This window comes from Thamnophis sirtalis, unplaced genomic scaffold, assembly GCF_051295495.1.
Source record: "Thamnophis sirtalis isolate CommonGarterSnake01/CBP01778 unplaced genomic scaffold, rThaSir2_p1.2 scaffold_10, whole genome shotgun sequence".
NCBI lineage: Eukaryota > Metazoa > Chordata > Lepidosauria > Squamata > Natricidae > Thamnophis > Thamnophis sirtalis.
In genome coordinates, this window is record NW_028261390.1 from 12,835,618 (window position 1) to 12,848,079 (window position 12,462).

At 41.7% G+C, this 12,462-nt stretch overlaps 1 protein-coding gene across 3 annotated transcripts in view; it reads right to left on the bottom strand.

The window, feature by feature from the left end:
• The window catches only part of FAM13A (family with sequence similarity 13 member A), a 161,113-nt gene that overhangs the window by 43,180 nt on the left and 105,471 nt on the right, over positions 1 to 12,462 (bottom strand). For all 3 annotated transcript variants that reach the window (XM_087724101.1, XM_087724102.1, XM_087724103.1), the window contains 4 exons: positions 7,982 to 8,023; positions 4,171 to 4,350; positions 1,935 to 2,121; positions 199 to 275 (listed from right to left, as the gene is read on the bottom strand). In XM_087724101.1, the coding sequence (XP_087580227.1) occupies positions 199 to 275; positions 1,935 to 2,121; positions 4,171 to 4,350; positions 7,982 to 8,023 (486 nt within the window). The remainder of the gene's footprint in view (positions 1 to 198; positions 276 to 1,934; positions 2,122 to 4,170; positions 4,351 to 7,981; positions 8,024 to 12,462) is intronic.

The window sequence follows — 12,462 nt, forward strand, 5'->3', positions numbered from 1 at the left end:
TTTTTATTATTAACAAACATGTAAAATACACACACACAAAACTTAGACGTACACCACATTTACACAATACAATACGAACAGGAGCTTCCTGTTCTTTCTAATAGCAATTATCAATCGATACCGCTCACCTTATATTATTTCCCTTTCTATTGTTAAAAATCTTTAATTTTAAGACAGAGTAAATTATAAGCAACTCACCTTTCTTCAGAAAACACCTCCATTTCATCTGGTCCTCTTCCATCCACATGTTTCAAGGAACCAAAAGTTTCCATCGCCTGTCAAACATTAAGACAATTGCTAAGAACGAGTCATTTTAAACACCACCTCTCAAAACCTCCAAAAGTAATTGGGATTTCAACTGTCAGTGCACCTATTCAACGGAAGGACACAGTTGTGTTCCAACAATACTAAGAAATGCTATTTATGATATAGGCAGTGAAATAGAAAGGGAGTACAAAGGACACAGCAGCAAGAGGTCTATTGATCTACAGAGATGTTGGACTACTGGGCAATGGGCAATCATGAGTTTACTACTCCCACAAAAGGGAATTAGAATTAGTGGGAATCCATAGAAAGGTTGAATACGAAATGTGCATTATAAACCTCCTTTGAAATACCTCTGTTATTTTAAGTGTTTCTGTTCCAAGGGCCCCACCCCAATACAGTGGGACCTTGGGTGCCGACTGTAATCTATTCCAGGACTTCGGTCGGCACCCAATTTGGTCGTGACCATCACAAACACACACACACACACACACACACACACACATGGTGTGAAAGGGGAAATCGCCATGGCAGGGAAAATAGCTGCGGCTGTGTTTATTCAGCACCCGAGGATGTGTGCGTGACTTGAAAACATTTAGCGGATTTTTTGGTCGGCACCCGAATTCTTCGTGGTCTGGGCCATTCGGGACCCGAGGTCCCACTGTACATGTGTCCTTGACTTATAACCACAGCGGAGCCCAAAATTTCTACTGCTCAGCGAGACAATTGTTATATGAATCACTGCAGTTGTTAAGTTAGTTAACACAGTTCAGTGAATCTGGATTTCCTTGTCAGAAAGTCACAAAAGCTGATGACACCACCCCAGGACACGCAACTGTCATAAATATGAATCAGTTGCCAAGCGGCTGTACTTTGTACATCATGTGACCGCAGAGATGCTGCACGGTTGTACGTGTGAAAAATGGTCGTAAGTCACTTTTTTCAGTGGCCATGTAACTTTGGTTGCTAAATAAACTGTTGCAAGTTGAAGACTACCTGTATACATTGGCAGCTTTGGTTTCCTATGAAAATGGTTGGTTTCTTACTTGATCAAGCAGCAAAGCCACAAGTCTCGTTCATGTACAGTGCAGAGCCATAATCTGTACTTTGGAACATTCTTCCTTCTGGGAGAAGAAAGTCTTCTAGCCTTCAAAACTATTTGTTCCAAAGGGCATTTGAGTGCTTTGACACAAGAATTTCGTTGGAATAGGTTCACTTAATTGGATTATTACTTTATTGCCTTTAAAGATTGGAAACAATCTTTGTGGGAAAATGGATAGCCTATATATAATTGTATGCATACATGCATGCATGCACGTATCTGTAAATAAACAAAACTATGACATAAAACCAAAATAGCTGGTTTCACACAGTGTTAAGCTGAAAGCCAACAATGACATGCGTACAGGTAGTCCACAACTTACAACCACAATTGAGCCCAACATTCCTGTTGTTAAGTAAGACATTTGTTAAGTGAATTTTGCTCCATTTTACAATCTGGGTCCTCATTTTACACACCTCAGAAGGATGGAAGGCAGTCAACCCTGAGCCTGGTGAGATTCAATCTGCCAAATTGCAGGCAGCTGGTGATCAGCAGAGGTATTGCACTCTAGCCACAGCGCCACTGCGGATCATACTAAGTCACCCATAATCTTCACAAGTTTGCTTACCAAAGAACTCTCTTGGTTGTCGTTAAACTCAGATAGTTTGGTGCTGGATTTCTGGCGTTTTGGTTTACTTCTTTCGCCTATGTAACCAGAACTGTTCTCGTGGCATTTTTCCACTTCCTGAGCATTTAACATACACTCTTCAATGCTACTGAAGCCAGAAGGGATATTCTCTTTATTGATGACCTCCCTAAGAAGAGGGGGGGGGAATGGGGCGAGAAAGATAGAAGAGTTCCAGATCATTTCCAATTACTCATAAAGGCAACCTGAGCAATTATTTTAACTTTGCAAGTTCTAGAAAGATATTTACACCCTACACTTCCTGTCATCTCAATCTAGCCTTACATCTGGCATTTCCCTCAAAGAATCTGCAGTCTATCTCTAGTGCATGGGTGTCAAACTCACGGTGACACAATGCCGTCATGTGACATATTGTGGTGTTTTCCCCTATGCGGAAATGGGGCGGGCGTGGCCTGCATGTGATGCATCCGGGCCACCAGTTCGACACCCCTGCTGTATGTAATAAGGGGTCCAATGGACAGATCTGGAATTTTGAAAATCTACTATAAACCTTCACAAAATCCCTATCATGGCTGAAACGTGCTTGTTCATAAATACCAAGCTGTCGAGGCAATTCTCTGCCAGGTCTTCTAGTCACCTAACAATGTGCATATGGCAATGTTTTCCAACTTGGCAGCTTTAACATTAGGCCTTGGTGGCTAGGGAATTCTGGGAGTTGAAGTCCACCCATCTTAAAACTGCCAAGGCTGAGAAATACTGGCATATACCGAAAGTTATATGAGTTTAGAACCTGGCACTTTATTGTATGATGTGTAAGCTTTTTATTTATTGGTTAAAAAATGTTTAAACATTAAAGTTCACTCAGGGTGGTACAAAGAGGAGTATCATAGAAGCTTAATTACCTATCCCATATCTAGCCTAGCATAAAGCCAAATGCTGCAGCAATGTAATTGAAGTGAAGCAGACTGAACAATGCTGGATGGGACACTACCTGGAATTCCATAGGAAAAGGTTGCCATATAAATGAGAGTAAAGAATATGACTTCCAAGAGGAAATGCTATGGCAGGAGGCAGCATTTCCCATACCTACTGTCAAGTACTTAACAGAAAATGAGTCCAGTCTAATGAAAAGCATTCTAAGCAACATTCATTTCTGATTATGTAGGTCTAAACCAGGAGTGTCAAACTCAAGGCCCGCAAGCTGGTTCTAGCCCGCGGGGCTGCCTTGGGAACAGCAAAGGACACGTTCACGGTGCCTCTGCCAGTGAAAACGCGTGGCCTTAACGAGCTCCATTTTTGGCTGCGACGGCCTCCTGCAACCTTCTGCCAGCGAAAACGGAGCTCGGGAGCTCGGGAGGTCCCGAGCTCCGTTTTCGCTGGCAGAGTGCTTGGGCCACTGCAGGTGCCCCCAACACGAGTGACGCTGTGGCCCTGCCCACGCCCATCCTAGCCCCTTGAGATCAAACATAATCCTAATGCGGCTCCCAATGAAATCGAGTTTGATACCCCCTGTCTAGACAAACCTGACAGGGAAATCAGAATATTCGGAAAAAAATTCCATCAAACAGATGTATACAACCTCTAAGATTTATACTTCTCCTTTGCTGTCAATGATGCAGCAGAAATAGAGGAACAGCTTCACAGGAAATTCTCTCACAAGCTTTTCTAATTTGTACGGATTATCATTCAAACACTTTGTTTATGGAATCAGACATCATGTATGCCTGGATCTAATTCAGCTGCAGTATTCATTAAAAACTTAGCCGCCCCCCGCCCCCCCGGTTGTAAACTTGTAATTGTTTATTTTAAAAAAATACGCACCTGTTAGTCAGTTAAAGTTTGAGAAACTTTTAAAATTATAAGTTATTTCACAAGATAAAAAGTTCCATGTGTAAACAGAAGTTTATTAGTTTAGACTGAAAAACTGACATAAAATAGTCTGCAAAATGTTCACTTTCTGCCAAATCTTTTCAATAAAAATTTAAAAAGTGAGGAGAAAGGACTGTGATGATTCCAACCTCTTTCCATAATTATCTAGGAATAGGAAGGCATCGGAGATATTAATTTGAATATGTAGAATATTAGCTCTGGAATGCAACAGGCTTCCTGTTAACCTGAGAGGGGGAACCAGTTTTTTTGCAAGTATCTGACAACTCCTATCAGAGAGCTCTAAAACTCTCATAGGAGAAGAAGAAGAAAAGAGAAGAAAAAAACATACCTATCTCTGGCCTTTCGGCCTTCATCTTGTTCTTTATGATGTCGCCTGCGCTGCCCAGTAGATACACCAGAAGATGTTAATGATGTTCCAGATTCAGATTCTTCAGAACTTTGACCACTAGAGCCATGAACATCAAACAGATGTTGTTCGACAGCTGTCCGGATTGTCTTTTCTAAGAATCTGTCAAAGCAAAATAAGTTACACAGGCCTTTATAGGTAAAGGTTCCATCGCACATGCAAAGTAGTCATTTCCGGCATAAAGGACTGTGTTCATCTCCGTTTCTAAGCCAAAGAGCCAGCACTGTCTAAAGATGTCTCCATGGTCATGTGGTCGGCATGGCTAAACGCCGAAGGGGCACGGAACGCTGTTACCTTCCCAACAAAGTGGTCCCTTATTTGTCCACTTGCATTTTTTACATGCTTTCAAACTGCAAGGTTAGCAGAAGCTGGGACAACGGGAGCTTACTCCGTTACATAGCGCTAGGGATTTGAACCTCTGAACTGCTGACCTTCTAATCAACAAGCTCAGTGTTTTCCCCGGATAATAAGCCCAATTGGGCTTTTGAGCGTATGCGCTAAAATAAACCCTCCCCCGAAAATAAGCTCTCCCAAAAGTATTGCAACACAGCAGCAGCCATGAGGTGACCACGCTCGCTGCCTCCTGCACCTTAAAAATAATAAGACCTCCCCAAGCTCATTTTAAGTGTCAAAAGAAAATAAGACCCTGTCATATTTTTGGGGAAACATGATAAAAACATAAATATAATGTCTTTCATTTTGCTGTGTCCTTGACAAAATAAGTATTTTTTCAGACATGTGAGATACTACTTTCCCCTCATCAATTTTTTAAAATTAGATCTGTACTCTTTCTTGGAGTGAACAGCTGTGGGTTGTATTTGTATGAGATCCACAATATGGATCTCTTTTGAAGAGTGCACAGACCTGATTAATAAACGTACCGTGTTTTCCCGAAAATAAGACAGGGACTTATTCTCTTTTAACCCTCAAAAATAAGCACTTGGCCTTATTTTCAGGGGGTCTTATTATTTTTAAGCTGCAGGAGATGGCAAGTGTGGTGATCTCATGGTTGCTGCTGTGTTGCAATATTTTGGGGTAGGGCTTATTATCGGGGGAGGTCTTATTTTGGGGGAAACAGGGTAGTTGTAGTCATTTTTTCTGTGAGGCACAGGGCAGGGCTCCCTTTCAGAGTCCCGTGTTTATTTGTGTACGGTTACTTGGAAAAAGAGACACGGTCTCAAGTTCATCCAGAAAAAAATGTATGACTGAGAGCAAACATAGTTTTTTTGAATCCATTCTTCGGGGACTCATGCAGCCTAATCTTCTGACTTTCAGTTCTTATATAGGAAATTTCTGTGGCTCACTTCAGAGGTGGGATTCAGCCGGTTCGGACTGGTTCAGGTGAACCGGTAGCTCCGATGATCAGCTGGGAGCGAACCAGTTCCCTTCGACGATCAGGTGGGCTGCCCCGCCCCTACGCTTTACTTACCTATATCCTCTCAGCCGATTTGCACGGCAGAGTAGATTGCCGCACCTCAGTTGTGTTACTCCCCAGAATTAACGTGGAACTTACTATGCGCACAAAGCATGAGATCACCGAACTGGTTGTTAAACCAGCAGGATACCACCACTGGCTCACTTATTTTTTTTTAATAATGCTATTTTGATAGTTGCTACTGTAAACACATAATTCTCTGCCTTCATCAAAATAATCTACCTTTTCCTTCTTTACCTACTGTGTTTTTCTAATATATAGCTCCCTCTACTGATTAAAAAAAGTCTTGTAGCATTTGCTTTTAAAAAAAAAGAGACTCTCTTTTGTTAAGGGAGTTTTTTTGGGGGGGAATAGTTTCTCTGTTTTTGCTTCTAAGGGTAAAAGAGGTTCCTTGGGTTTTTGAATACTTAAAGAGGGGAAAAAGTCCGGGGCGGGGGGGGGGGGGGGAGAATATGTTTTTTTTGTCTTTTGGGAGAAAGGGGGTGGGTGTTTTGAGAGATGCAGTTGAAAGGAGTCTGAAGACTGACAGGTAGTGTTTCTCAAGACTGGGCGTTGCCTGTGTGGAAGAAATCTTGATTGTACAATAAATATGAAACAAGATCACTTAACTGGCTTGAAACCAGATCAGGTCAGATTGGCTCAAAGTCATTTTAAAAAACACTCTTCCTTAAAAAGTCAAGCAACTGTCTAGCTCAGTGTTTCTCAACCTTGGCAACTTGAAGATGTCCGGACTTCAACTCGCAGAATTCCCCAGCCAGCATTCGCTGGCTGGGGAATTCTGGGAGTTGAAGTCCGGACATCTTCAATTTGCCAAGGTTGAGAAACACTGGTCTAGCTGGCTACAGATAGGCCTCAACTTACGATCACGGCTGAGCTCAGCATTTCTTAAGCAAGACAATTGTTATCTGAGTTCTGCCTCGCTTTACGCCCCCTTTTTTAGCACAATTATAAAGTGAAACACTGCTGTTGTTAAATTAGCAATGTGGTTGTCAAGTGAATTTCGCTTCCAAAGTGACTCTGCTTGTTCGATCGACCCAAAAGGCGATCACATGACCCTGGGACCCTGCAACGATCATAAACACGTGCCAGTTGCCAAGCGTCCAAATTCTGATCACATAACCATGGGGATGTTGCGATAGTTGTAAGTGTGAAAAATGATCATGTCGCTTTTATCAGTGCTGTTGTAACTTTAAATTGTCACTAATTGAATGGTTATGTTGAGGACTCTTTGTACATATTATCCTACAGGCAGGTTATTACATTCACTTAGAACAGGGGTGTCAAACTCAAGGCCCGTGGGTCGGGTCTGACTTGTGGGGCTGCCCTGGAAACAGAAAAGGACCAGTCCGCAGGGCCTCTGCCAGCGAAAATGGAGCTTGAGAGGACTGTGTGTGGTCCTCCTGAGCTTTGTTTTCGCTGACAAAGGGCTGCAGGAGGCCATTGCAGCAGAAAATGGAGCTCGGGAGGGCTACAGGCAGTACTCCCAAGTTCCGTTTTCATTGGCAGAGGTTTGCAGGAGGCCATTGCAGCTGAAACGGCGTTTGGGAGCCCGTTTTCGCTGGCAGAACGCTCGGGCTACCACAGGGCCCCTGACACAAGTGATGCCGAGCTGGCCACACCCACCCTGCTCATGCCCACCCCAGTCCCCCAAGATCAAACACAACCCTGATGACTCCCTCAATGAAATTGACTTTGACACTCCTGAATTAGTAACTTTCACATAATCTAGCATTTTTTTAGAAAGACCATTGCAGCACCATGTTTAGGAATCACCCAGTTTAGGAATCATTAAGAGACACCCAAGATATATTTTTTCCAGTAGGCGGCGATACACAAAAATGGTTCAACTGAAACCATTCAAACTACACAATCACAATCTTATCTTCTATTACGTCTACCACTAGTGCTATCAAGGATGTGGTTCATTTGCTACACACACACCGATGGTGGGTTGCAGGCGGTACAGCCCGGTACAGACGTACTGGAGCCTGCCTGGAGCACCGGGTACTGTATCGGTATGGTGCTCTGGAGGGCCCACCTGCCCTTCTTACCTGTCTTTAAACTCTTTGGTGCTTCCGTGCTTGCATGACACTCGGCTGGAGTTTCACAGAGGTGTCACTGGACGGCAAGTCGCATGCATACGCTGTGCGCGCGTGGAGGATGCCGGGCCCCATTGCAACCATACCAGTTACAACAGGATCCGGGACCCACCACTGACGCACACACAAATTACAAAATATATAATGAGATACAACAAGAACTAAAGGGCAGAGTGACAAAAGAGAAAGAATTACTTACTCTCCAGTAGCAGGGACGTTGTTGACTTGTGACACGTGAGCACTGTATAAAAAGAGGTTAAAAGTTAGGTGTAATTTCTCAATAACATTAAGAAAAAGAGATTCAAAAGTTCACTTAAGTGCTGTGACATATTTAAAGACCCTGTTTTACTGAAAATTAGTTCCAAACAATAGTGCATATGCACTGGAATGTGTTTTAGGTTTAGATTGGTTTGGTTTATTAGATTTACATGCCGCCCTTCTCCCAAGGACTCAGGGCGGCGTACAACGTTAAAAGAAACACATAATACAAAAGTTTTTAAAAAATTAAATAGAAAAAAAAATAGAATATCCCAAACGTTTAGATGTTCAAGTGTATCATTCAATTCTTTAAGATGAGTAACAGAATCTTTTTTTTAAAATTACAGATTTGTATTGAAACAAGCATGATGACAGAACATACATGAGAATTATGACTTTCTGGGAATGATGATCTCCCTATTGTTTTCAGCAAAGCAATTGGCAACGATCCCAAACCTCTGAGACAGACCCAAGAATATATACAGCAAATGAAGAAATGCTGGCCAGTCTCGCATATTTTGCACAAAATTTAAACACACACTTTAAAAACCTATCAGTAACACATGAAGTAATTGCTTTAAAAGAAAGGAACATAAATCAAAGTCAAGGTAGCTAAGTTCATTTTATTCGATCAGCAAGGGTCCCCCCCCCAGCTAATGAAAGCCAAGTAGGAAAAATCATGAGGTGAAAAATATATTTGGAGCTATTTTCAATTCTTCTGCCTCGCACAGATACATTAGTTATTGTCAAGCCTGTGAAATGTTACTACAAATAGTCAGGGCAACATGTCATAATTTCTCCCTGATCTAATGATGGAAGCAGATGTGCCTTGAGAGTTCACGTCCAAAGATCATGTCTTTAATCTGTAATGCAAGATTATATTTGAGACTGGGATAGTCCCCTTTCCTGGGGAGGACTGTTATCCTTTGCTGACTCAACTTTGCAGATAAGAGAGTCATATGACATCCTTCTGTAGGCAATATTCAATAAATGATGCTTCTATAAAGCATAAAAACAGTTTATTATCTTTATTTTATTAGTTACGACAGCCGGCTAATTTACCTGCCTACAAATCATGGCAACATCACTAAAGGAAAGACTAAGGGGATGCTATACTGTGAAATGTGTAGTCATACCATGCCAAGAGAACAAGAAATCACCAGTGACAAATAGGTTTGTAGTCCTCGATTTACAACAGTTCATTTAGTGACCGTTCAAAATTACAACGGCATTAAAAAGTGAGTTTTGATCGTTTTTCACAGCTATGTTTGAAGCATCCCCATGATCATGTGATCAAAATTCAGGTGCTTGGCAACTGATTGATATTTATGACTGTTGCTGTGTTGCCTATTGGTGGTGATGGGGCTGCGCCGAGCGCTGGGCCTTGGCTTGGTCGGGCCTTCCTGTGGGGCTGGCTCAGGGGCCCTCCTCCCCGCCCGCCTCCTGCTTCTCCGCTGTCCCGTCCCCAGGGCTGCTGTTCCTGCACCTGGCCGCAGCCCGTCTGGGCCTCCGCAGCATCCCTTCTGAGTGCCTCCTGCCAGCCCAAGATCCTGTGGTCACTTTTTGTGACCTTCTGACAAGCAAAGTCAAAGGGGAAACCAGATTCCCTTAACAACCAAGTTACTAACTTGTCAACTGCAGCGATTCACTTAACAACCGAGGCAAGAACAGTTGTAAAATGGGACAAAACTCACTTAACAAATTTCTGACTTATCAACAGAAATATCAGACTCAATTGTAATCTTAAGTCAAGGGCTACCTCATTTTTAAACATACAGATTTTTAATAGATTCTGGATTCTTGCTAATATTTTCTAGCAAAACACATATCCTGCTTTGTCCAGGTTTAAGTAAGTAGAATGATAAACACAAGATATGGGTTGTTTTCTTCTAAAGATGAGTAAATGAGAACCAGTGGCTGAACAGAGACTCGGTGCTCTTTAGTATGGACAATTAATTTGTTAGTTATGAAACAAATTACTAAAAATGAGCTATGATACTAATTTCCACCATTCAATTTTATCCCTGTTGATGAGCATAGTATCAGGATGGGCCGAGAAATGTACACAAGTACAGCCAATATATACAAACCAATGTTACGTCTAAACTTAACACTAGTGTATTAAGAGCTAATTCAGAAGAATCTTTGGAAATTCCTCTTCACCCCAAGTGCAATAACACAACTCTCTTTGAGCAGCTAAGTTGGCTACCCACCACTTATTAAAAACCCTAAAGGATGTTTCAGGCCTTTTTTTACATCAATATAATAAATCGCTAAGGTAAAAAAGAGGTATACCTCTACTATGATGGAGACCATGCTTATGGAGACTAAGAAATGGAGACCAAGAAGCTGTTATCTTCAAATGATGTTCTCAGAATTACTTTCATTGAGAGACCGCCTGCTGCCAATTACCTCCCATAGACCCGTTAGATCGTACAGGGTCGGCCTCCTCCGGGTTCCGTCCATCAGCCAATGCCATCTGGCTACCACCCGGGGGAGGGCCTTCTCTGTAGCAGCTCCGGCCCTTTGGAACGAACTCCCCGCGGAGATTCGGACCCTCACCTCTCTCCAGGCCTTCCGGAAAGCCGTCAAAACCTGGCTGTGCCGGCAGGCCTGGGGTTGATGAGTTCCCCTCCCCTCTCGACTTGTATGGCTGTATGACTTTTGTGTATTTTAATTATGTGTATTGTGTCTGTGTCCCTTTTCCCCCTTCGGAGTTGTTCGCCACCCTGAGTCCCTCCCGGAGAAGGGCGGCATACAAATAAACTAAACCTGAAAACTGAACCTGATATGCTTCTTTCAAAGATGCCTTGGCTATGATGAAGAAAGGGATACCCATATACACATGAGAAGTAGCCATCTCAACCTTATCAGTCCCCAACTTGTCAATGATAGTGGCTTGCCAACTTCAGTGCAACACAAGATCTTTCTCTTCACCTGTCACTCACAGCCTTTAAACACAAATGCCAGAGAGTTAATCTGACATCTCTGGCCATGAAAGCCATGTACTCTCATACTGCAATGTGCTACAAAGTCTTGTCATCTAGATGTGATAATGAACTGTGGTTTAGGTACCAGAAATTGTTGCTCTCACACACCTACATGTACAAATATGCAAATGTAATTTCATGCTATATGCAGAATGAAAGTCCTTCAGTAGGTCCATACTGAAAAGCTGTAAAAACCTGTTAGATATATACATCCATAATTATGCATAAACACCAAAGTTACTATAGGCTCTTTTAGAACATGTGTACACTAGAAGGAACTTCTATGATATACACAACATATGATATGTATGCAATGAGATACTCAATATATAAGCTCCAGAACTAATTTGAGGAGACAACTACTTTAAAACTACCATTTTAAATTCCAGCTGTTAATGTAAAGATTTACTTTTGAACATTCCTTCCAATCATTTAGAATTGAATGCAACTCCTTCAAATAAAAGTGCAAAAGGATGAATTTTTATTGAAACTGGGCAACTGCAGATCAGAAAGAATGCCCAATAATTTTTTATTGCTACATTCTTTTGAGCATAGTTCCTAACCAGGCAAAAGGAATCGTGTGATTGGGCTATTTTCCTATAACTGGGCTATAAAAATAAATAAAAGATTTCTGCAAGCTGTTTTCACTAGATTACGAGGAGGGAAGTATCAACTGCATATCTCAGTTACTTAAGAACTGAATAATGATGATGAAAGAGAAAATCTGGAATTCCACATTTGACAACTACTGGTTCCAGAGTCACTTATCTGAGATGGGCTGACATATAAATAAAATAAGCAGGAGGTATATGACAGGAAGCCACATTCTGATTGTGAAATAGAAACAGGAGGGAAAAAAAAATCAAGCAAATGAACACTATTCTCTAAAGAGAAAGGAAGAACTAAGAGAGAAAGCCATAGTACAAAAAGAAAAGAAAGTAGAAGACAACTAGAAAAGAAACATAAACAAGTGACTTCTAATTTCTTTACAGATGTTATAAGTACAACTGTAGATTTAGCTCCTTCTTTAACGTTACCTCACTACTCTCTTCTTTTTATAATCTATCCTATCTAGTTTATAATCTATCCTATCTCCATTGCTCTTAAATTCATTTTTTTCTCGTTCTGTTCATAACGGGAGACTACATCTGTCTCCAAGATGGAATTTACAGGTAAAGAAACTGATGGAGTGCAGATTTAAAGTAAAGGACAAGGAGGGGAAACTTAAATATGAGGTTTGCCCTATCTTTAGGCTCAGGCAGAGTGAAGCGGTCAATTTAGGCTACGTATGTTGGGAGACCTTAAGTGGCCTCCCTTCCTTGAAATCAGTGCAACCTGTTGGGTCATTGCCAAGTTCTCAGAAGATTCAATGGTCAGTCCAGTTGTCTTTTGTTATGTAATGTTTTATAAATGGGTATGGGGGCAGCTTCAT